The 27156-nt window shown below is 36.0% G+C and overlaps 1 protein-coding gene across 1 annotated transcript in view; it reads right to left on the bottom strand.

Moving 5' to 3' along the window:
* Nucleotides 1-27156, bottom strand: part of BAZ1A (bromodomain adjacent to zinc finger domain 1A) — an 84678-nt gene that overhangs the window by 5599 nt on the left and 51923 nt on the right. The window contains 14 exon segments of the mRNA XM_028508285.2: nt 1473-1615; nt 3432-3898; nt 5822-6048; nt 6141-6176; nt 6178-6389; nt 11361-11509; nt 13024-13178; nt 13891-14054; nt 15730-16326; nt 19153-19277; nt 24345-24458; nt 24715-24880; nt 26074-26298; nt 26417-26512. Coding sequence (XP_028364086.1) covers nt 1473-1615; nt 3432-3898; nt 5822-6048; nt 6141-6176; nt 6178-6389; nt 11361-11509; nt 13024-13178; nt 13891-14054; nt 15730-16326; nt 19153-19277; nt 24345-24458; nt 24715-24880; nt 26074-26298; nt 26417-26512 — 2876 coding nt within the window.

The raw sequence follows: 27156 nt of genomic DNA, 5'->3' as shown, positions 1-27156 counted from the left end.
CTGTCCACCAAAGCTTTCATTTAGAGTGGAAGGGCAGATAAAGTGCTTCCCAGATAAGGTCAAGTTAAAGGAGTTCATCATCACCAAGCCCTTATGATATGAAACGTTAAAGGGACTTATCTAAAAGAAAATGAAAATAAAAAATACGAACAATAAAACGACAACTCACAACTATCAACAAATGAACCTAAAAGAAAAGAAAAACAATGAAAACAAAAACTAAGCGAACAACTAGAACAGGAACAGAATCAGAGAAATGGGCATCACATGGAGGGATTTCAATGGGGAGGGGGAAGAGAGGAATAGGAGGGAAAGGTAGAGGGAAGAAGAAGCATAATTAGTTTGGCATAAAATAGATGGGGAGAGATAAAAAATGGTATAGGAAACTGAGAACTCAAAGAACTTACATATATACCCATGGACATGAACTAACGGGGGGTGGTGCTGGAGGGTAGGAGGGGCAGGGCAGTGGGGGGATAAAGGAAAATTGAGAAAACTGTAATAGCATAATAAATAGAAATAAAACATACAGTACTGTAGCCATTTATTGATGTCATAATTTTACACCATCTATTTATGAGATGAATCACCTGTCAGTACCTACATCAGTATTGTCTTACATGATACAAAACCCTGTGGATGTTATATATATATTACTAACACTAGACATCAAATATGAAAAAAATGTGAAGAAACTCATATTTATTTACAGGTATGATTCATATATTGGTGACAAAGCAGCAGCAATACGGTTGCTTTATGGTAGCCTAGTGTAATCAATATAATTGCTACAGGGTAGTAAGAAAATCTCCAAAGAATTTTCCAATATATATTGAAAACAATCCACATATAAGTGGACCCTTGTAGTTCAAACCTATATTGTTCAAGGGTCAAATGTATAAACAGCTACAGCACAAACTCTAATCCCTTAGTTAGGTTAGGTCATCTCTGTCATTGAAGAGTACTTAGTTTTTAAATCAATGTTCTCAAAACTGTGGTCTTTGGACCAGCACCATCAGCATTACCTGGGGATTTGTCAGTTATGATTGGGCATCATCCCTGCCCTAGTGAATCAACAACTCTGGGATGCACCGGTAATCTGTGTTTTAACAAGCTCTCCAGGTGATTCTGGAGTATGCTGAAATTTGAGAACCACTGTTTTACATAAGAGAAATACCAATAACGGTACTCGGTACTCGGATGAATTAACTCTATTCAGATTCATTACCCTGAATAAAAACATTGGGGCTATACAACACATTGTCATCACGTATAAGAATCAGTCACAGAATTAGAAGGGACTGAGGAGACTATGATATCTAATTTCATTTTTTCCAATACTGAGACCAACTTTTCAAGTGTTTAAAAAAAGTACATAGTAATTAATAGGTGTTTGGACTGTCTCAAAACTGCCATGTAGACTAAATAAAATAATATACAGGGATACATTTTACAAAGTCTAGAAATATTACCTGGATTTTAGAAACAAGTTTCAAAAAAGGCCAGCTGTCATCATGCCGTACCAATTCTATAATAAGTTGCTCAAAAGCAGACAGTTCATGAACTCCTCCTTGTCGGCCTGAACTTCTTCGATTCAGTGTCATAGGAGATGATTCTAAATAAATAATTAAATTATTTTCAGATGATGACAAAGAAAATATTTGATCACTACAAGCTAAACAGGGCATATAAATACAAACTAAATTCAGACAAAAGTGACAATCTAGGCACTGAGATATTAAACTAACATATTTTGAGGTATGAAAATCTCTACCAAATAGTCATTATTTCCTTCTGATATTAAAAAATTTCAATTGCATTAAACAGTCATTGGGAACAGATTGTAAAATGAGTATAATACAAAGAAAATTCTAGAACACAAAGTCTGTAGATTTTTCACTGTTTTATTAAAAATATGTCTTCAACTATAGTAAAATCACAGTAAGCAATGCTCCACTATTTCCTAAAACACATTAATAGGAAAATTATCTCTTCAGATCTAGAAACGAGACCTCTTTGTAAATTGCCTTGCATAGTGAAAAATAATTCTCAATAATGAAGATTATTTTTATAACTTTAATTTTATATGGGGAATTTTCTTGAAGCAAGATGCTTTCTCAGAAACTCTAAGGTATATAATGAAATGTAAGGTATACAAATTAGTAGAAAAGGGTAGTAGTATAATCTACATATGAATTCAAATTTTCTATTTAAATGTAAATTCACACATCCCCCCTTTTAAAAATTTTATTTAATAATTGTTCAAATAGTTTTCTCCTTTTTACTCCCAGTCCAGCCCCCTGCTCCCACCCCTCCCCAAGATTCCCCCTTTATATGTCCTTAGACTCAGTGACTTCACAAAATATTAACAAAATATTTTTTTTCAGCAGAGTTTTGAATAAAATGTTTCATGTGCACTAGTTTGGAGTTCAGATTCAGGGAAAAGCAAAACACATAAAGAGATAAGAACATCTAATTAGATCTTGGTGTAAAGTTACCTGATACTTACCCCCCAAACCTGACAAATGGTGACTAAAAAAACAGACTAGTTATATCCCATTGTGTCACCAAAATTCTTTACTCCTGTCATTGTTTTGAATAATGTAATACAACCTATCTACAGTTCTTCAAGGATAGTAGCATTTTATGTTTCGCTTCATTTTTGGAAATAAAGTTTTTATTACTAATGACATTAAAGGAAAAAAAGGATTAAAGAGAAACGAATAAAGAGATTATTACATGGATAAAGTTACTATAAATAACAATGATCAGAATTAGATAGGCTGTGATCACTCTCTAACAATATGACTGCCCCCAACTCTCTACTGCCCCAAATTCAGTATATCAAAAGGAAACCTTACCAAATAACCCAAAGCTTGTCGAGAAGATAATGAGTATGTGTGTCTTAAGGTGGAAGAGAATGAAATGTATTATAATGTGGTATATTGAATCTGTTCAAATGTTGGCCAAGTCTCTCCATTAAAAACAGAACACTGCCAGAGACATTGAAATAAAGAACAACCTGACAGTAACCAGAGAGGAGGGGAGAGGGAGAACAGGGGATTGTAAGGGGGGGGCCATCAAGAAACATGTATGAAGAACACATGGACAAGGCCAAAGGGGGCGTGGTGGGGTAAAAATGGAGACAATTGTACTTGAACCACAATAAAACAAAAACAACACTGCAAATTTCTCACAACCATGCTGTTCTACTAGTAGAAATACTAGTAATACAGTTTACCTTTATTCCCCAAATAGCTATTCCTTCCCTTCAATGAATATTGTGCTTCACTCAGGTCTGGCTGTTCCCTAAAACTCTGTATATCTTAGTGACAACCTTTAAAAAGTAATCCAAAGTATCTCAACACTTAATTTTTCCAAATTATTCAATTTTCTTAGGTAAGGATACTTTAAATCAGACTTCCTCATACCTGGAGATTGTCTTTTTCTGCCCCTTCTCTTGGATTCACTATCTTGGAGAGAAAGTTTTGAAGCAACATTTAGAGATCTTGACAGCTCAGTTGGCTTTGTGGCAATGACTCTGAAGTTAGGGAAGGAGGGACTATTTTCTGGTGTACTATTAGCACTTCTTCTGCTTCTGCGTTTTCTACGAGGACTAAGTAGTTCCACGAATACATCTCGTTGTAATGGGCCATGACTCTGGCGAGTAGAACGACTGGCAATTTTTAAGGATTTAGTTTCTGTAGGAGGAGCAGACTTTATCTTTCTTAGGCTTCTACCAGTAGCTTTAGAAGAAACAGTTGTTCTTGGTGTACTCTGCTGACTCCTTGAAGTGTATCTTCTAGGATCTCGCTGGCCACGACTTGAAAAAGAAGAGTTAAGTCTCCCTCTTGTTTTAATTGACAATCTAACTTGTGGTCTTCCTCGTTTTGGTGGGCTATAAATATTGTGAGAAAACATGATTATTGTACAGAGCCATAATAAATATACAACTACTTCTATTCTTTTCCCTAGTATTCAGCCAATGAGTTCTACATATTACTTTTCTGTATTACTGAGACTTATCCTGGCTCAATTCTTTAAACTTAAAGCCAATAAAATTTTAGTGGAAATCTCAACTGTGTTTTTATATATATGTATGTGTATGTTTATGTATTTAAAGATTTTATTTATTTTATTTTTAGAGAGAGGGGAAGGGAAGGAGAAAGAGAAAGAGAGAAATATCAATGTGTGGTTGCCTCTCACATGGCCTCCAATGGGGACCTGGCCCACAACCCAAGCACGTGCCTTGATTGGGAATGGAAAGTGGAGATCCTTTGGTCCACAGCCCACGCTCAATCCACTGAGCTATACCAATCAGGGCTATATATTTTTTTGTAATGCAAAGGGAATATTTATTATTTTCTTAGGAACTCCAGATCATCATCATGAAAATCAAAGCCTAAATTGTGATAAACGATAATAAAATCTATAGAAGAACCAATAAATAGATTTAATCATGTTGTAAAACTTAAAGAATGATGAACTAATCTTAAAATGCAAATCTTTTCTTTCCTTATTATCACTGATACTGAGGTAACCTACAGTTTCTGTCAAAAGCTGCCATTAAAATAGGCCTTAAGCTCTGGCCAGGTGGCTTGGTTGGTTGGAATGTCATCCATTACACCAAAAGGTTGCAGGTTCAATCCCCAGTCAGGGTGCCTATGGGCGGCAACTGATGGATGTTTCTGTTTCACATTGATGTTTCTCTCTCCCCCCTCTAAAATGAATAAACATATCCTTGAGTGAGGGTTTAAATAAAAAACCCCAACAAACTAAAATAGGCTTTAAATCTTTTGTTCCTAAATACCAAGCCATCTTTATTCTACTGGAAAATACAAAACTAGATTCAATCTTTTAGTTGTATTTAAGTTGTAGACAGGAATGAAATAACTCCATTAAGTCCCCCATCTATCCATCTCCTCATATACCCGGACTTCCAGTTTCCCTAAAATATCTCCAAGAATTTTCCAAATTCTTTATCATCTTTACACTTAACATAATATTGCCCTTTTAAGCTATAGGAAATATGGCTCCTGCTAGTTGGAGCTATTAAAAAACCAATAATTTGTTTCAAACCAGTGGGGTGGTTCTCTCTATTTACCTTCCTCAGACTGTGGCCTTTTTGTACTTCGTTAGTTTTAGGTTGCTTCATATTCACTTTCCTGATTCCACATGAATGGGGTTCAAATATTAGAAGGGGGAAGGTTTTAGGGACAAATAAGGGAAACTGCCCCATCACTGGCACAGTAGAAAAACCAGACCCTAAACACATTGGTTACACATGGGTGACATACTTTGCTCAGTTGTAGAATTTTTCATTATCTGGTAGTATAGAGGTTGTTTCTGGATGCTGATGTGATAGGAGTATAAAAATATAATATGCTTCCTGACATTTCTCTCTCTGTATAGACTGCCAAGATCACCAAAATTTGGGTATAACTAAGTCTTTGTAAAAGTAAGAGAGGCATTGAGAAGTGCCTTCCATCTTTATCTCATAAATATCCTCTGGACTGTTGATTTGCTGCTCTAGATAAAAAATTAAGTAAAATCAACATCAATGTGGGCCTGATTGGTATTCCTGTCCAAACTTGAACTCATATTTGATTTTATGATCTGGCTAAGCTCACACAGCTACTATATTTTCTTGGGGAAAATTCAAATGTTCGTAATACATACAGCATGGTTAACTTCAAGCTACTGTATTACATACTAGTTTAAAAAAGATGATGAACCCTGACCACTCCATTTGTATTTCAGTAGTCACAGACTGTCTAGTTAACATTCACGAACCCTCATTTTATTGCATGTTAGGGCTTACCTGACTTCTTCCTCTTCTTGAGAGTCATCTTCCTCTTGTTCTAGCTCATATTCTTCATCCTCACTTTGACCCTCTTCATCATCACCATCAATGTCCTCATCCTCACCTTCCATACTGTCTTCCATCTCTTCATCGCTTTCCAAGGATGGCCTCTGTCTAGAGGAGAGCCTTCTAGAACGTTGCTTTGGCCGACACTCTGGACAAAACCAATCTCCTTCAGGCACAGTCTGATGAATCACATAAATGTTCATTAATCACCTGTCATTCAAAATCTCAATGTCTCAATTCTAATCTGAGACTTAGAAGAAGAAAAAAATACCTTGAGCTTTGGTCGAACACAGTAGGTATGGTGACCCCCGATCACAGCCATCACAAAGTACCATGTTTTCGGCATCGCCCTTCTTTCGGCAGATCTTACAACGAGCATTCAGTATGGATTTAGACCATATCACACTACGATCCAAGGTGGAGAGGTGAAGAAAGACTTGGGACAGACTAGAAGAAGAAAGAAGAGACTCTCTCCAACGGTCCAGGACTGTTCTATAAGAGCGCCCACTGTCACTGGCATCTTAAATGAAAAGGAAGAATGATTAAAGTTTCTAAAGCAAACCCCAGACATCTCCTAGAACTACTTTCTTGGTAGTTTAAACAGGATAAATTTTACAGCTCTTCTCTTGTAACATTTAACAAAAATACCATGTTGATATTAAAAACAAAGCCTTACATTAAAGAAAATATTTGCTGAGCCACATCTTGTTTATTTTAAATCTGTACATCAAATGCTTGGGGATGTCAAGACTTAAGTAACTTAGCAATGTGCTCTCAATCTAATTTCTGTAATAAATCTTGATCTAATTTAGAAAACTGGCAAAATGTGGTTACAAGAGAGGTACTATTCATTTGAATCAAGGATTTACTTCCTCAGTTTCAGATGAAAAATTGCTTTCAGTTAAATATTACTCATATATGAGGTTTCTTTTGGGGCTGATAAAATGTTCTGAAAATAAATAGTAGTGGATGGCTCTACAACTGTGAATATACTAAAAAACACTGATTATATACGTTAAAAGGATGAATTTCATATGTGAATTATACCTCAATATAGCTGTTACTGAAAAATTTCAATTATGTATAAATGCCAACAAAAGACAACATAGTCTCCTATCTCTAAAAATTATTTTTAAAATGAGGTAAATAAAAAATGTTAATGAACTTTCAACACCAATATTTCTGTAGAAACATTTGAAACCTTCTACCATTAACAACAGCATCCATTTGTCTTCTGGGCTAAAAATTTATAGAGTCATCTGACTAGATGCCTTTACTCTAGCCAATCTATCATTCTATAATGGCATGTGATTTCTATCTTTAATTAATCTTTAATATTGCTACCACCTTAGTTTTCCTAAGAAATTATATGTAATTACAAAGGGCCTACCACATCATATTAAAATTCTACAAGGTATATAAGAGCTCCATACATCATTTGGTCCTATTCATGCTATATTTCCTATTATTATCCTCAACTAAAACCTCCTGGGCAGTCGCATAATGGTTAAGAGAATGTGGGCTCTAGAGTCAGTCTGCCTTGAGGTGAGTACTAGTTCCCCATGGGAGCTTGGGCACGTTACTTTGCAAGTTACTTTACACTGTTCCCCCTATGTGTAGCACTTTAGAAGATACGAAACAAATCTATTCGATGGTCCCCACCTTTAAGAAATTTTAATAGAGCTGGGAGAGTGAAGATGTATACAATGAGTTCAAGTCATAAAGCAACAGATCTGCCCAACACTAGTGGGTCTTGAGCTCCTGCTTGACTATGAGGCAGGGTGAGAGAGATACGACATAAAACCGAGGTTCCTACCCAATGTGGTAAGTGCCCTCTAAAAGACTAGGACTCCAAAAAGCTATACTTTTAATGTGGAAAGGGTAGCGCGAAGAAAGAAGCACAGAAATCTGCATGTTTGGAGCTCAGTGTTGGGTAGAAAGGGGAAATAAAGATACCCTAAGAATATGTAACCATAAGCAGAGCCTTGAGCAGGTTTAAAACCTGAAAAACCACAAGCTAAGGTTTTACAGTGGTCCAGTGTCAGTAAGTGATCTCAGGTGAATGGAGAAACATGTACAAATCTTTGCAAACTCCCTCTGAAGAAATATCCATAGATAAGTTCTGAGGAATGAGAGTTAATAGTCAAAACGCACAAGGCACATGTGGAAACAAAACACTATAAACATGAGCCAGCAGAATCTAACCCATAAAGACTTGAGATATTAGAGTTATATACAGAATATTAAATAACTGTTTAACATGTTTTAAAAAATAAACATGTGAGCCCTGGCTGGCATGGCTCAGTGGACTGAGTGCTGGCTTGCAATCTGAAAAGTTTCTGGTTCAATTCCAGCCAGGGCACACGCCTGGGCTGCAGGCCGGGTCCTCCCACCTCCCACTGTTGGGGGTGTGTGAGAGGCAACCAACTGATAAAAGAAATAAACATTTGAAAATATGGGTAAATAAGCAGTTGAAAAGCGACAGAACTTCTAAAAATAATAGAGATTAATCACCCAATGGGAGAGGAAGAAAATGCATCCCTGGTTCAAATGCCTCCTCAGACGAAGCTGAAGAGAAACATTAGCAAAGTGGGAAATAAACACAGTACAGTCCATTTGATTTACTTCTACCCTCTCATTTTGTGCTATTTATCTTGGTTTTTGATATAAGGCTTCATGAAAAATTCTGGCCTGAGTGGGACCCTCAAGGAAAAAGACAGTAAGAACTGCTAATTCAAAGATCTTGCAGAAATCTTTCTGGATAAACCAGAGGGCATTCTTACTGGTAATGGCAAGAAACAAGGTTGCAGAGGCCAATGTGAAAGAGTGGAAGAAAAAGACAAATCACGAAGATCTTCTGGAGATCTGAAACTCTGAAAATCAGTTTGAGTGGTTTTTAACTGAAAGGCTGGTCAAACACTATGGGTTTTGATCAAAGAAGAGCTTTTAGAAAATTATACCAGTGGTAGCTCAAGGTCCAGTTTTTACTATAAGTACTCCCACCCACTTTAAAATGTTCAAAATATAAAATAAATATAAATGGATATCTGTCTTTTTCTATTTTCATATAGTATTCCAATAAAGATAAAAATAGTATATACAATTGATTCCATTTCCTATTTTTTTTAAAAATCTTAAACCTTGCTTCTTCTTCACATTATACATGCTCAAGGGAAGAAATATCTTGTTTCTTTTTTATCTTCCATTTTGCTAGCATGGATAAATTCCTCAAGAAATTACTAAATGAGAGGGCTTCACTAACACAGAACATTGGTAGAGTTGCATGATCAAGTATTACTCTGGGAGGTTTCTACTGGTAATTGCCACCGTACAGTAACCCACGCGACCATGCCGAGAGGCTTCTCTGGGAGCTCAAACAACAAAAACTCCTACCTGTTAATCTCCCTGTACCAGTAACAGAAACAATTGCCACGAATAAACACCATGTGCAGAATAAGTGAACATGCATTCCCAAGCTCTTCAATCTTTTCACTAACACCTAAGTATGCTAATTCACCAATGTTAACTTTTTCAATTCAGACTTAAAAGAGTTTGATTAGCTGAGGTATGAAATGTAGAAAGGAAAATGTTAAAAAGATGATATTCCCTTCCAAAATATCAAATCCAAGGTTTTCTTTCAAAAGCTAAATATGCAAACCGGTATTCAGCAATATATAAATTAATATAATTCTTTAAAAAGTTATTTTTTCCGTTTTTTAAGTATATTTTGATTTTGCTATTACAGTTGTCCTAATTTTTTTCTCTCCTTTATTCCCCCTCTGCCCTGCACCTCCACCCCCTTAGTTCATGCCCATGAGTCGTACCTATAAGTGCTTTGGCTTCTTTATTTCCTATACTATTCTTAACAAAAAGACGAAGTTCTTTAAAAAGTTAAAAATTTACCATCTCTCATATTAGATTGATCTTTCCTTCTCTTTTTCTTGTCTTTTTCCCCCATCTCCCTTTTTTATCTTTATTAATTTGTGTTACTTTTTAAGTTATTTTGAAAGTAACCAAAAAGTTACTTTGCGGATTTTTTCACAGCATAAGGGTTCAACTATAAGCATGATTTTATAAATAGCAAAATTATTAACCTCAATAATCTTCACAAATCTTACCTAAAATAACTACTTGAAGTATAATTATCTTCCCTAGTTAAAAATGCATAGTTTTACCAATGTGATTAATCCCTAGAATAAAAAGCTAGATGATTTACAAATAACTTTTAATTGAAATTTTCAGTGAAGTTATTGCAGCTTCAACATGTGGTTGTAAGAAATAACAAAGAGAGAGCCCTCATCATGTAGTTTGATTTAGACAGAAAATATTAAGAAATATTGAAGACTGGCACAGATTGGGTGGACTTAAAAAATATTTCAGACTGGGAAATAAGAGTGATATAGTAAATACAAGCTGTGATGTCTTTGTGAGATGTGATCATATGTATTTTATTTCTTACAAATACTACTTTCAATGTGAAAAGCGAGGTATTAAGCTCATGGTAGAATGATTAATTTATAAAAATATGAATAGGCTTATTATAAGAATGAGATACTGGCCAGAAGCTCTTCAACTTAAAAACACTCACTTTATGAATATGATCACACTCTAAACTTGTTCTGATAGTACTATCTGTTCATAAAACTTTGTTTTCACTGCTCAACAGATAATATTCAAATAATTTTTAAAGGATTTTAGTCTATTCAAGTTGCTCTTTCAATATGAGACCAGAAAATATGGTTTTAAAAAACTGCTTCTTATAGTATCCTATTATTGAGATATAGGATATAAACTATCTTGAGATGATGAACTATAAATTAATTCAACATTTCAAAGGCCACAGGAAAATAGAGGATGACATGAAATTAATTTGGAATTTGAAACACCTATTTTCCTAAAGACATAATGATTATAGTTCCTTGGCTAGTCCCTAAAAGCATATTAATTTCATAAATTGCTGAAACATGATCTACATAGTATTATTTGTATCATCCTAGCCATAAATTATAGAACATTTACTCATCTGTGTATTGTTTAACACTTGGTATTTCTGATTTAGCACTTCTTATAAAGTGTTCAGCTTAGTGACCCCATGATTAAATTATGCCCTTAATGGTGGACATTTAAGTAGCTTCTTTGGGGTTCTGTTTAAAATAATAACAAAAAATCTTATGTACAATCTCTGATTATTCAGGGTCTGGCTAGCCACAGGTGATGAAGGTTTTACAAAAGAAGAGATTGACAGAAATAATTAATAAGACATTTATTAAAATGAATGAATATCTAGAATACATTTAAAAATAGTATTTAAGTATTATTTAAAAAATAAGTCTCACTTGAAAGAACTCATAAAAATATAAATACAATCTTAAATTTTTCAAGTCAGTCAATCAATTTTATTATGTCAGCCAATCAAGTTCTATTAATTAAAGAGTAATTTTAAAATAATTTAAAGTGTAACTACTATTTTGAATTAAAAACAGACACTTACCAAGTGGAGCTTTGAGGAAACGCCGCTCAATGCCCTGCTCTATCTGAAAGAGTGCTGTTGCCAGGTAACGAACCACGTTGCTCACTGACTGTGGTGTGCTTGCGTTGGTTGAGACAGCACTTGGAGTTTCTGTTTTTATGCCCAAAAGTCTATAATTAAAACAATGAAGAGTTTATGGTACTTAAAAACACTATTAGGTGAGATTTGAGTTCACTCATTTATCCAAATGCTTATTTATACCTGTGTAAGAAATAGTTTCCTCAATCTCAAGAAGCTTTCGTGGAAGTGTAGGAAAGGGGGATATATACATGAATCAAGGGCTAACCTAAATATCATGTTATTTAAGGAGGTCAGAAGGGCACATATTTGGAGGAGGGAAGGAGAGTGAGACATGGCACAAGGGAAAGGCTTCAGAGAGGAGAGACTGTGACGGGCCTTAGAGGACAAGCACCTCAAGCAGCTCATCTCTATTTCTCTTGCATGGGCTTTGTAGCTGCCTCCCGCCTAGTTCCTTGGCCTCCAGTCTTACTCCCTTTTGCAGTACGTCTCCTTGCTGCCGCTACAATGGTCATTTAAAAAGACAAATCCATTCACTCAAAGTCTTTGGTTTACTGTTTTCCTTTCCAGCATCCTATCTTCCCCAAGTTTAGGTCTCAAGTTTGGAATCACTTCCTCTGGCATTTTCTTTGCTGTTTTCCATGTTCTACAAGATAAATAGCCCTTCTATGTACTACATTTGCACTGGATATTTACTTTTATCAGAACTCTCACCTGTTCTATAATTGCTAGCTTAATGTCTCTCTACCATTTCTTTCTAGACAATAAACTCCTTAAGGGCAGACATTATCCAACATAATTCCAAAAGAGTAAAAGTACCTATTTATAGATAAAGAGGTTCTGATAATTAGTTCAAATAATATTTAAGTCTACCACAATTTACTAAATTTTCCTACGGAAAAGAAAAATGGATAGTATAAAGTTACTTTTTGAAATTAATAACACCTTAAGTTCAAAGACTTCTAAATTTTATTTATTTATTTTTAAAGAGAGGGGAAGGGAAGGAGAAAGGGAGAGAAACATTGATGTGTAGGAGAAACATTGGTTGGTTGCCTCTTGCATGTGCTCCAACTGGGGACTGAATGCACAACCCAGGCACGCGCTCTGACCTTGGAATTGAACCAGTGACCTTCCACTTTATGCAACGACACCCAATCAACTGAGCCACACTGGTCAGGGCTCAAAGACTTTTTAAAAAAAAAAATATTTTATTTATTTATTTTTTAGGGAGGGAAGGGAAGGAGAAAGAGAAAGAGAGAGAAACATCAATGTGCGGTTGCTGGGAGCCATGGCCTGCAACCCAGGCATGTGACCTGACTGGGAATCGAACCTGCGACACTTTGGTTTGCAGCCCGCGCTCAATCCACTGAGCCATGCCAGCCAGGGCTCAAAGACTTTTTTAAACTTGAGAAATTATCATGATCTTAAGTTGTCTTTTGGTGAGGTTTAAGCAAAATCATCATTTCAATGGTTATAAATATTATAGTCCTTACAATAAAATTTTAAAGCAAATTTTTCCAAACAAAAAGAAACATTTACATCAGAAAAAATTATAATTAGAGTGGCAAGGAAAAGTGATAGTTACTTTAAAAAATACTTTTTGTACCTGTCTTTTACTATGATCTTTGCTTGCTCATCAATGTCCATCTCTTCTACATTTTCATTCACAGTTTTAATTATCCCATTTTCCTTGTTTCCTTCACTCAACAGCTCATACCGTCCATTTTCTAATGCTGACCTCCAGATGTGTCGGTCTGCAACCTGTAACAAAACCCAAACTACTCACCCTGAAAATAGACATATGTTGTTCCTAAGGAGTATGAGGTTCAATGTACATATGAAAAATTCATGAATATTCTAGAACACATTGTGAATCCACAAAGAATCTAAAAATAAGATTACTAAGTGGTCAAAATGGAATTCATGTCATTCATAGATGGAACCTTTAGTACCTTGACCTCTATATAAGGAAATTATAAATAATTCTAAGATTGGTCAGTGATAGCATCAAAAAAGTGATAGATGATAGCAAAGCAATGAATAGAACACACACATAAAGCATGAATTACTTACAGATTTTAAAAAGGTAACAAAGAAACCAATAAACAAACCAGACTCAGCAAAGCAGGCGGGAGCTGGTCAAGGAAGAAGAAAATATCCTTACACATTTCAACATCTTGGATGAAAATATCATTAAAACAGGTATTTTAAAAAATATCAAAAATTAATATTAAAAAGGTCAGTTATGTTCACTAAATTCTATTTAAGAAAACAGTCATATAGCATATTTAAGAAGGATTTTATATTCATATATAAACATTTTAATACAGGGGAATTAAAAACAGTTTTTATAAAAAATATCACTGACTAGCATTTATTCAAAATACATATAGGTTGCCTATATCAAAGAAATTAACAAGTATGACCAAAACTCTGGCAATTAGATAAACTAAAAATGGGAACAGGTACAAACCTTTATTGCTCCTAATGTTCCCTGGTAGATTCTATCTTCAATATCCAAAAGAAAATCTCTCAGCCTCAATTCAAGCTGCCTCTCTGCAGACATCTGAGATGGATCACTTGCATTGAAAGCTCTTCCCCGAGTATATATAGGTTTGCTATCAGTCTGAGGTTTGTCTGAAATAGTTATCATAAAAAGGTAAAGGTATTGACCTTTGTTATGATTTCCTTATTAAAAATACAATCTACCCCCTGTGAGTGTTATGATCATGACATGATGGACATTAAAAACCCTTGGTAAATCCTCAAGGCACTAAAAAAAGGGGAGGGAGAGAAAATGTTTGTACATCACATATTTGAAAAGGGACTTATATCTAGAATATAAAAAGATCTCTTATAATAAAGATAAATAATCCCACTAAAAAGGGCTTATCTGAATAGACTTTTCTTTAAGGAATATATACAAATGGCCAAAAAGACTATGATGAAATGCTCTACATCATTACGCATTCAGGAAATGAACATCGAAAACAAAATGAAGTATCACTTCACACATCTAAGATGGTTAGAATCAAAAAGTCAGATAATAACAAGTGTTGACAAGGATATGGAGAAATCTTAACCCTCACACACTGTTGGCAGAAATATAAAACGGTATAGCTGCTTTGGGAAGCCGTCTGGCAGTTCTTCAAATGATTGAGCAGAATTACCATATGGCTTAGTAATTTCATTCTTAGGTATATACCTAAGAGAGATGAAAACATGTAGACACAAAAACTTGTATGCAAATGTTTACAGTGGCATTATTCAAAATAGCCAAAAGGTGGGAACAACAGAAATGTTCATCAACTAACACATGGATAAATAAAGTGTGGTATACAATGGAATACTGTTTGGCCACAAGAAGGAAAGAAGTACTGACGCATGCTACAACTTAGATGAGTCTTGGAAACATTATGCTATGTGAAAGCAGTCACAAAAGACCATATGTTATATAATACCATTCATGTAATATGTTCAGACAGGGATACTGCAGAGACAGAAAACAGATTTGTGGTTGCTTAGGTCTATGGGGGGTGGCAACTAAAGGATAAGGTGCTTCTTTATGAAGTGATGAAAATGTTCTAAAACTGACTGTATGACAATTGCACAATATTGGTGAATACACTAACTGCCCCCCTCCCCACTGAACTGTCTACTTTTAATGGGTGAATTGTATGGTGTATGAATTAAATCTAAAAAAGCCATTAAAAAAAAGAATGGTGAGCCACAGTTTTTAATCCTGAAGAGAACTAAAGTAGTGATGGTAATATCTCCCAAATTTCAGAGTTCTTTACCTAGAGAATCTCACTTAGCAATATAAAAACTTATGAAAAAACAGTAATGCATTTTTAGGTATATCTGTCATCAATGGACCAGTCATCAAATGGGAAATGTTGCTGCCTGATTTGCCTTTGCAGCTAATCTCCAAAGTGACCACTAGCAGAACCTGTCCCTGGACCCTCAGCCAAAACCCTTAACGAGTGACCCCACCCAGCCGTGATCTCTAAAACTGATGGTAACCTTAGTGCTTGGGGTATTCAGAACCTGCGGGTAAAGGAATGAGATCAGGGAGACTATGCATCTTCTCACATTGCTAGACGTGTTCCTCATAATACAAATGGAACCCAGTGGAATCTAGAGAACCTTATTTTCCTAATTGGCAAACTTTCTCTAACTCTCAAACTGACAGCATCATCTAAATGAAAGATATGGTGCCTTAACAGAACTGTAATAGTTTGAAATGTTTAATCCCAAACCAGAGTTTATGGGGAGAGAAAAATAAAGGCAGTAGTTTTCACTGAAAATTTACCTGAAAAATGAAATTTCTCTTCAGAAAAACGAGCTAGATGTGCACATATTCTGTTTTTCTCTTGTAACAAAGTTTCTTTTAAGGCACTTTCTCTATGTCCTCTAGAATTAAGAGCTTCGATAAGTTGCTCTAGCTGTTCACAAGAGCTGTAAAAGCACCACCGGTTTGGCTTATGCACTGGTTTTGGCAACTGCACAGAATCATCACATGGACCTTGGTCAATGTTGGAGGTAGATTCAGACATCAAAGACTCTCCAGTTTTAGTGGATACCTGAGCATTTTGAGACTGTACATTATTCTGAAATGACGAAGGTCTAGGCAACAGCATGTCTTCAGTGAGACCAGAATAATCCTCTTCAATAAACAATCCAGGAATAGAAGGGAAAATCCAGTATCGCCTATACATGCGGTCACGGCCCAAGGGAAAGATATTGGTGCATGCTATGGCACTTTGGATTTTTTCTAAGAGCTCTTTCTCTTTTCGCTGATGCTCCTGTTTTAAAGCTTCTTCCTCATCAGCAGTGAGAGGCTCTCTTGTTAAACAGTTGATCTCTTCTTGCCTTGTAAATTCTTTAAATCCATTTTGTCCTCCTTTCACTATAGATGAAACAACATTTGATCATCATCACATTTTAAATTTTCATTAGAAAAATATGATATAAGACTACCTCCAGTCATCATGTGTTATGGACTGAAATATAAATTCATGAGTTGAAACCCTAAACCTCAGTGTTACTGTATTTGGAGACAGGCCCTTTAAGATAATTAATGCTAAATGAGGTCATAAGGGTGGGACACTAGTCCTTCTAGGAAGAGAAAGAGGGACCAGAGCATTCTCTCTCCTCCTACTGCTGGTACAGAGGAGAGGTTGTTTGAGGACACAGTGAGAAAGTACTGTCCAGTAAGCTGGGGAGGGAAGCCTCACTGGAAATCAACCCTGCTGGCACCTTGATCTCAGACTTCTGGCCTTCAGAACTGTGAGAAAATAAATTTCTGCACCTAATCTGTGGTGTTTTGTTGTGGCAGCACTAACAGACTAATAACACTATGTTGATAAGAAATCGGTACACTTAAACATAGAGGGACACACACAAATCTGTGATTGCTATACAGGACAGTGTGTCAGAGTCTGTTATTCTACAGGATATATAGTCAATGCTTCCTCTAAACCAGGAGTCAGCAAACTACATTTAAAAAGGGCTAGCCAGTAAATATTTTAAGCTGTATAGGTCATATGGTCTCTGCCACAAAGACTCAACTCTGCCATTATGGCATGAAAGCAGCCACGGACAATGTGTAAATAAATGAGCATGGCTGTGTTCAATTAAACTTTACAATCACTGAAATCTGAATTTCATATCATTTTCACATGTCAAAAAACATTCTTTATAAAACTGCACCTATTTAAAATTGTAGAAATCATTTTTCGTTTATGGGTTATATAAAAGCAGGGGGCAGGGCAGATTTGGCCAAGGAGCTTAGTTTACCGGCCACTGCTTTCAAGTAAGAGAACCCCTAACTTTTAGGTGGTTATCTAGCAATCCAAAAGAAGGACACTTCCCAGATCTTCTCTCCCCAGGAGGCATGGTTACACGAGAAACTTCTGGTGAAAGAGATGGGAACAAAAGCATTACATGTAACTTCAGGGTTGTGCCCCTCTTTTTTCTTTTTTTTTTTTTAAAGAAGTTGTATTTTTTTTAAAGATTATTTATTTATTTATTTATTTAATTTTAGAGAGGGAAGGGAGGGAGAGAGACAGACAGACACAGACAGACATCAATGTGTGGTTGCTGGGGGTTATGGCCTGCAACCCAGGAATGTACCCTGGCTGGGAATCGAACCTGGGACACTTTGGTTCCCAGCCTGCGCTCAATCCACTGAGCTATGCCAGCCAGGGCCTCTTTCCCTCTTTTGACTAGCTGAAATAGACACATGATGATAAATCACTTTGAAACATGAAGATGGAAGCACCCGTGAGATAGAAAGAGCCTGGACTTCTAGTTCCCTGCCTGGACTCCTCTCTCTTATTTTAGTCACTGTCAAATTGCTTAAATGGCTGGGGAGTGTTTTTTCATTCTACCTTTTTTTTTTTTTTTGCTTGAAAGAGTCTATAAGATTGAAATTATTTGCTTCTTTAAAATGGCAGAATTACCTATAAAGCTGTCCAGTGCTAATGTTTTCTTTGGATGAAGATTTATTTTTAAACAATTTATTTATTTATTTATTTTTAGAGAGAGGAGAAAGGAGGGAGAGAGAAAGGGAGAGAAACATCAACGTGTGGTTGCCTCTTGTGTGCCCCCTACTGGAGACCTGGCCCACAACCCAGGCATGTGCCCTGACTGGGAATTGAACCAGCAACCCTTTGGTTCACAAGCTGGTGCTCAATCCAATAAGCCACACCAGCCAGTACTGGAGGAAGATTTTTAATACTAATTCAAGATCTTTAATGGTTTAGAACTATTCACATTTTAACTTTTTCATTAATTCATTTTAATCTATTGTTTCCCTGTATTTGTCAGGGATTATTCTATTTTCCACCTCTAATTTAAATTTCTTCAATGTAGAGGGACTGTATTAAACAAATGTTAACACGTAGTGTTGACTAGTTTAAAATATTTTCTAGTTTTCATTATGGTTACTCCTTTTGCTTGACCCATTGCTTGGAACTATGTTTTAAGACTCCAATCATATGAAGTTTATTTGTTTTGAATTTCTAAATCAATTGCATTGCAATCAGAGAATACAGCCTCCTTGATAAAGGAGATTTTCTATCTATAATAACCATTTAGAAAATAATGTAGAAAAAGTAGCATCCAAATTACAAGCACAGAATAAACTTAAGGATCTCCTCCAACAGTTATTAAATGAAGATGGTTAAAGATCCTCAGAAATAATTTGTTTCAACAGCTTTCAAAAAATGTATTCCCTTTGACCCAGGAATTTGTGAAATTATTTTAAGGCAGTAAAGATTTCCATTTTCAGAAATATGACACCAATTACAAGCATTACTGATCTTTGAATCTCTACTATCTAAAAGGCACTAAATCGATGTTGAATGGGTACCTATAGAAAAAAATTTTTTCTACTAGGCCTAATATAATGTAGTAAATACAAAAACTCAACAAAACTCACTAAATAACCAAACATGGAAGTTACAAGAAACTAACCTATCAAAGAGATAGGAATACGGTCTCTTTCCCCTAAAGTATAAATGACATGTAAATAAAGACCTAATCATAAATATACTAACATAACTTCATAGCACCATTTAATGACAGAATGGTCACAGCTATGGGTTGAGCATTTAAAAAACAAATGGAATCACAAACAAAAGTGAGTTAATATATATTTCAGAATAGCTGAAGTAATAAAGTGCCTCAATTAAAAACAAGTAAGCATGTCCTTTAGAAATTTCTATATTACCCCTTCTGCTTCTTTTGTGTAATCCTGGGTCATCTTCATCTTCAGTGACTGTATCTTGATCCAGTTCCTTTTGCTCCATTTCTTTGCTCTCAGTGCTAGTATCAAAATCTTCCCTTTCTTCCTCCCTTTAGGATAAAAACAAAGATTATGTTCATCAATGAATATATGACTCCATTCATAAAATATTTACTGCCTGCCTACTAAGTGTCAGGCATTATGCTTGGGAAGTAATGGACAAGAGTTTATAGTCTTGCAGAGAAAACATAAACCATTGTGAAATTAATATATGTAATAAATACCAAGAAAGGAGAAGTTCAAGGTGCTATGAAAACATTTCAAGGACCAAATCTAGTCTCAGGATCAAGAGAGAAAGGCTTGGTTGGCTCTGGCTGGGTTATCTCAGTTGGTTGGAGCATAGGCCCATACACCAAAAGGCTGCAGGTCTGATTCCCTGTCAGGGCACATACCTGGGTTGTGGGTTTGATCCCCGGTCAGGGCGTGTATGGGAGGCAACCAATTGATGTTTCTCTCTGTCCCTCTCAAACAAATAAACATATCCTCAGATGAGGATTAATAAAAAGAAAAAACAAAAGGCTTGTTTGAAGAGGTGACATTTAAATTGAGAGACTCAGGAGGAATAAGGCAGCAGAAGAAATCTCCATTTCTAGTAGAGGTGATAATATGTACAGGCATTGAATTGAAGGGAACAGGAAAGAACATATAATTTTGAGAGTGTAAAATAAAAAGAAGTAATCCAAGAAATGGGTGATCATACTGGGCCTTGTAGGCATTATTCAAAAAGCAATGGAAAAAAAAAGGAGAGAGAGAGAGAGAAGGAAAAAAGGCAATGGCAAACTAAAAGAATTTAGTAAAGGGAAATGGTATGATTAGTAAGCACTTTGGCTGCTTTGTAGAAAATTATCTGGCAGAAAAAGTAGATGGGGGAGACCAGCCAAGTGGCCACTAAAATTGTCTAGGTAGTTGGCTGGGAGGTGATGGTGGCTGGGTAGAAGGAAGATAAATAGACAAATAGTGGAGGAAAAAGGTAGACAAATTTCAGATATAAGGTAGAATGAACACAATATAAATGTTTTACTAATTGGTTATACTGTCCAAATTAAAACTATAATTGTATAAATCTTGAAGTAAATTCTACCATTTATAGTCTACATACAAAGTGAGGTTTGCAAACTCAGATGTATTCAGGAGCCAGAGAGATAATGTAAATGAGTGAGGCTAGATGAGAACAAAAAATTGAAGTTGTGGGACCTATAACGTGTTTATTTCTTTTTTAAAAAATGAGATATCACAAAGAAAAAATTGTAACTATGTGAAGTGATGAATATTAACTAAATGTATTATGGTGATCATGTCACAATATATGCATATATTAAATAATTTTGTTTTATAGCTTAAACTAATACAATATTTTATGTCAATTATATCTCAACATAACTGGAAAAAGTTTACAAAATGTAAAAAAACAAAGGGAGATATAATTCACACACCATAAAAGTCACTGTATTAAAGTGCATGAGTCAGAGGTTTATAGGATGCTCACAAGGCTGTGCAATCATCACCACAATTTAGTTCCAGAACGTTTTCATCATTCCAAAAGAAAAATCCCATAGTAGTCCCTTTCCATTTTCTCTTCCCCACTGGCCCTGGTAGCCACTCATCTACTTTCTGCTATGATTTATCTATTCTGAACTTTTCACATAATTGCAACCATATAATACCTGACATTTTAGGACTAGCTTCTTTCCCTTGGCATAATTTTTTCAAAGTTCATCCACACTGTAGCATGTAACAGAGCTCCATTCCTCTTTATTGCTGAGTAACATTCTGCTGTGTGGGTACAGCACTGAAGGGACACATCTTTTTGTTTATCCATCATCAATTGACAGACAGGTTGTTACCATTTTTTGGCTATTAGGAATAATGCTGCTAATTAGCTTTCACATGTACATATTTGAGTGAATGAAAGTTCTTAATTTTGGGGGGTATGTACCTATGAGTGGAATTTCTGGGTCATATAGTATCATATGGTTTAACTGTTAGAGAAACTGCCAAACTTATTAAAAGAAGCTGTATAATTTTATATCCCGCCATCAATGTATAAAAGTTTCAATTTTTTCCACTTTCTTACTTGTTATTGTCTCTTATTTGCACTGTGACGATCCTAGTGAATGTGAAGTGGTATTTCACTGCGATTTTGATGTGCATTTAGCTAATGACTAATGACATTGAGCATCTTTTCATCTGCTTTTTATACATCTTCTTTGGAGAAATGCCTATTAAAATCCTTTGTCTATTTTTTAATTGGGTTGTCTTTTTATTGTTGAATTGTATGAATTTTTTTAAAAATATATTTTATTGATTATGCTATTACAGTTGTCCCATTTCCTCCTTTCACTCCCCTCCACCCTGTATACCCTCTCCCACCCACTTCCCCCCCATTTAGTTCATGTCCATGTGTCACACTTATAAGTTCTTTAGCTTTTACATTTCTCATACTATTCTTACCCTCCCCCTGTCTATTTTCTACCTACAATCTATGCTTATTCTCTGTACCTTTTCCCCCTCTCTCCTCCTCCCACTCCCTTGTTGCTAACCCTCCATGTGATCTCCATTTCTGTGCTTCTGTTCCTGTTCTAGTTGTTTGCTTAGTTTCTTTTGGTTTTGCTTTAGGTGTGGTTGTTAATAATTGTGAGTTTGCTGTCCTTTTACTATACATGTTTTTTCTTTATCTTCTTTTCTTAGATAAGTCCCTTTAACATTTCATAAAATAAGGGCTTGGTGGTGATGAACTCCTTTAACTTGACCTTATCTGGGAAGCACTTTATCTACCCTTCCATTCTAAATGAAAGCTTTGCTGGATAGAGCAATCTTGGATGTAGGTCCTTGCCTTTCATGACTTGGAATACTTCTTTCCAGCTCCTTCTTGCCTGCAAGGTCTCTTTTGAGAAATCAGGTGACAGTCTGATGGGAACTCCTTTGTAGTTAACTGTCTCCTTATCTCTTGCTGCTTCTAGGGTTCTCTCTTTCATTTTTACCTTGGCTAATGTAATTCTGATGTGCCTTGGTGTGTTCCTCATTGGGTCTACCTTCATTGGGACTCTCTGAGCTTCCTGGACTTCCTGGAAGCCTATTTCCTTTGCCAGAATGGGGAAGTTCTCCTTTATTATTTGTTCAAATAACTTTTCCACTTGTTGCTCTTCCTCTTCCCCTTCTGGCACCCCTATAATTAGGATGTTGGAACGTTTAGACATGTCCTGGAGGTTCCTAAGCCACTCCTCATTTTTTTGAATTCTTGTTTCTTAATTCTTTATTTGGTTGTTTCTTTCTTCCTCTTGTCCACTCCATTGATTTGAGTCCCAGTTTCCTTCCCATCACTATTGGTCTCCTATACATTTTCCTTTATTTCACTTAGCATAGCCTTCATTTTTTCATCTGATTTGCAACCAAATTCAACCAATTCTGTGAGCATCTGGATTATCAGTGTTTTGAACTGTACATCTGATAGGTTGGCTACCTTTTTGTCGCTTAGTTGTATTTTTTCTGGAGCTTTGATCTGTTCTTTCGTTTGGGTCATTTTTTTTTTTTTGTCTTGATGCGCCTGTTACTAGTGAGGGATGGAGCCTTAGGTGTTCACCAGGGTGGGGTTATCCACATCGCTGGGTTGTGATACTGTATGTGGGGGAGGGGTCTGAGAGGGAACAATGGCACTCGCTCTGCTCTTTGCCGGATTTGAGTCCCTTCCCCTGCTTCCCCCAAGCTGGGACCTTCTGGTGCTGATTCCCGTATGGGTGGGCTTGTGCATGTTCTAGGACCCTGTGGGCTTCTCCAACGAACTCTCTTGTGAGGCTGGGAGTCTCTCCCGGCACCTCAACCCCCACAGGGGTTTTCAATCAGTGTTTTGAGGCTTTATTTCCCTGTGCTGGGGCCTTGGGTTGGGACGTCTGTCTTGCTCCCCAGTTTCACCTGGTTTATCTGTGCTTGAATGAGGGACCACCCGGCCCACCAGCCACCTTGTGCGCCAGCACCCTTCCACAATCCTCCACCTCACTGGGCACCCCCTGCCCCAGGCCCCCTGAGGTCCCCTCAGGCACCTGAGGGTCCACCAACCACCGCTTTTTGCTTTGGTTTTGCTGGGACCCTTCTCCACCTGGCTCCCTGACTCCACCCCTCCTGCCAGTCTGGATGGATGTTTATTCTGTAACTCCTTGGTTGTCAGACTTCCATACAGTTCAATTTTCTGTGCATACTGGTTGTTTTTTTGCTTCTAAATTTTTGTTGTCCTTATTTTGGTTGTGCGAGGAGACTCATTGTGTCTACCTACACCTCCATCTTGGCTGGAAGCAGGAGAAGAAGCGTCTTTTTACATTCTTGACAGTGTTCTTTAAGGCACAAAAGTGTTTAACTTTGATGAAGTCCAATTATCTGTTTTTCTTTTGGTTGCTCATGTTCAAGGTGTCTTATCTATTAACTTTCCAAAGGCATCCAAATTCAATTTCTTAAAGTGTTGTTGATGGTCTTATAAAATACAGGTGTGGCAATTTTATGACCTATGACCTTCCAACTTAAAAGGTATTTTTACATATAAGTGTGAAACACAGTATACAACTATGATGATGATGGTGGTGGTGGACGGGGTGATACACTACCCTAATGCTAAAAAATATATTACTAGTTAAACATAGACTATTAAAAGTTTTCTGGCAAATTATCATTAATAACATTAATTCTATGAGAAAATGAGCTTTAGATTCCCTGGAAGTAGTTTTATTTTTATTTATTTATATTGATTGTTAGAGAAAGAGGGGAAGGGAGTGAGTAAGAGAGAGAGAGAGAAAGAGAGAGAAACATGGATTTGCTGTTCTACCCAATCATACACTCACTGGTTGACTCCTGTACATGCCCTAACTGGGGATCAAACCCACAACCCTGGCACACTGGGACAGTGCTCCAAACGACTGAGCTACTCAGCCAGGGCCCTTAGAAGTACTTTTAGATGCAACACATGTATTCTTGAGGACCATCTATACTATGTACCTTTCATAGGCTCACTACACAACTATTGTACCTATAGGAAATGGGTTTTCTAAAAATTTTGAAAGCATTTTAGAGGTCAAGGTGCTGATATTTACTCCTTATGGAAAGTCAGATGAACAGTGTAATTCATACCATACCCAATAAATGTATCTGCAGTTGGATTTCTTTGCTCATCTTCCTTCAGTTTTTCTTGTTTCTCTTTCATTTTTTGTTCTTGCTCCTTAAGTTTTTCTGCCTTCCTTTTACGAATTCTGAAAGTTAAAATAACATATTATTGCCTATCTGATATTTTTAACTTTAGCATCTTGCCTTTAATCATCAAATTATGGAAAGTATTCCAAATGTTATCATAAAATCATAATGGAGCAATCCAGTCATAATCTTTTAGTAAAGCCAGCAAACATCAGTGGGAATCAATGTCACATTACAGCCCAATGTGAAATTTGGTTCCAGGTGCAAATAAATAAACAATCTTCATTAGCACAACTAACTACAATTGTCTCTTACCTAGCAGCTGCTTCTTCCCTCTCTTTTCGATGTTGTTCTGCTTTTAACTCTCGGAACTCCTGCTTTGCCTGTCGTAATATATCAACATAATCTTCAATAAAATCCCTAGTAGAAACTAAGGTCAGTAGTTTCCCACAGAGAGCATGAAGTATCTTCATTTTTTCTCCTGTCAAAAATTGGTAAATAACTTCTTTATTATCAATGACAAAGAAGGAATTGTGTTTGAAAAATTTTAATATGTGACTCAAGGTGAAAATGCTTAAGAAAGAATAGGGGAAGTCTCTTAGGATCATACATATCAATGGCATGTCTTCAGAAAAAAAGCAACTTTGAGTCCAATTTAACAGTTTTGTGATATATAAGGCATTTCTTTTTTAATAAAAATTTTATTTATTTATTTTTTAGAGAGGGGAAAGGGAGGGAGAAAGAGAGGAAGAGAAACATCACTGTGTGGTTGCCTCTTACACACCCTCTACTGGGGACCTGGCCTATAACCCAGGCATGTGCCCTGAGTGGGAATCGAACCAGTGACCCTTTGATTCACAGGCCGGCACTCAACTACTGAACCACACCAGCTAGGGCATATAAGGCATTTCAAAAACTAATGACTACCAAATACAGTTAAGTAGACATAAAACATTTCTAACTACAAAGAATTATTTTTCAAGTTTTAATTTTTAGGCTCATGTATATATAAGGTTCAAATCAAAACTAAATTATAACCATAGGATTTTTAAAAAAACGACAATAGGTAAAGTGTGACTATGAAACGACTGCTCAAAAACACAGGCATAAATTCTGAAAACTGTATGAGTGTTAGGAAGTAAGGTCTCTACTTCTATTATAAGTTCTGTTCTCTTAATCATATCAAATTAAATCCTATATATTTTTATATTATAATTTTTTTACATAAAAAGGAAGTGAAAAATGACTTTATCTTAACTTTTATACTGTTTCTCACACCTTGAACACTTATTAAAGCCATTGTAAGAATTGAGCAGCTACAACTTAAACATCTTCTAAACTAATTAATAAGAATGAAAGCTAGTTCTCACTTATTCTTTTAAACTTAGTAGATTCATTAGACAAACCAAAACCTTTCTAAATAGTAAAAAACCCAAATGGAAAAGAAAAGAAAATCTTAAGTAATTCAAGTTAACATGAACAACAATAGCAGTCACTACTGGTAGGTCACTACTGGTATTCCAACAGTCTTTTTTTAAAAGACTGTTTTCTCTCTTTCTCTTTTAAAACTGCTCATCACCTAAAATTTCTCCTTGGCTACCTAGTTTTCTGGATGTAAGAGGCATAACAGGGTGGAAATGGAAAGGTCATACAAATTCCAACTTGCAAGTTTACCTGGTGTCAAATCATACACTGAAGTGCTTGACAGTTTCTTCACTAGACTGGGGCTGCTTAAACGAAGCTCCATGCAGGCATCATCTGTAGCATCAAATCCTCCTCGTTTCTGATATCTGTACTTTGCATTTGCTGATGTCACATCAGCACCTGAAGCTAAGATGTGCAGTCTGAGGATTTCAGAAAGAGTGCAGCTATCAAGATCCAAGCTTTTCAAACTGCAGCCTATAGTTAGAAATGAAAATAGTCATTTAGAACATAAACCATAAATCCTCAGCAATGTAAAGTGTACCTTTATAAAATAAAAATAAAAAGCCAATAAAAAAAAAAAGCCCACACATACCCTGGTGCAACTGCGGCCATGCAGCTGCCAAAGATGCAACTGCAGACAGTGCAGATTTTGTGGGGTCTGCATCTTCATCCAAAGCCTCTGTTAAATCTTTAAGGAAATAAATACTTTATTCTAGTGCAAATTAAAGCTTGAATATTTGGGAACAATGCCCTTTTACAATGACCAAAGAAACGGCAAACAGCTTAACATTCACAAACCTCAAAAGAACCAACTCTAGGTACAAGCATCATTTACATTCTACCTAGTCTCCACTTAAAACTTTAAATCCTGTGACATGGACTACACATTAAATTTTCCTTACTTAACATAGAGAAGACAACGTCCAAGTTACCAACAAGATGCACATACACCTTCCAAAAGATGGTAAAATACACTTTAAAATTAAAAACAAATCTCCTTGTTCAATATAACTTCGGAAAAGTCTACTTTGAAAATCAGAATCCACTTGAAGATATTCACTCTTTTACAAATATTTTAAGATTGAATCTTAACAAAGTATAGGTTGTAATCATCAGAAAACAAGCGCAGAAAAAGAGCTAAAAGAACAAAGACAGCACTTTTGTCACTTAACCATTGATTTATCCTATACATTTGTTTTCATTTTGAAAACTTTCCGATCCAAGAAACAATAGGAAGATTTTCCTGTATTTTCTAAGTAAATTACTCTAGCCTTGAAAACTGCTTAGCCTATAAATAGAACTAAAGAGAAATCTACAAGAACAAATGTATTT

This window comes from Phyllostomus discolor, chromosome 1 (assembly GCF_004126475.2).
Source record: "Phyllostomus discolor isolate MPI-MPIP mPhyDis1 chromosome 1, mPhyDis1.pri.v3, whole genome shotgun sequence".
Classification (NCBI taxonomy): Eukaryota; Metazoa; Chordata; class Mammalia; order Chiroptera; family Phyllostomidae; genus Phyllostomus; species Phyllostomus discolor.
Note: the sequence above shows the minus strand (reverse complement) of the source record. Positions and strands in the feature narration are given on the sequence as shown.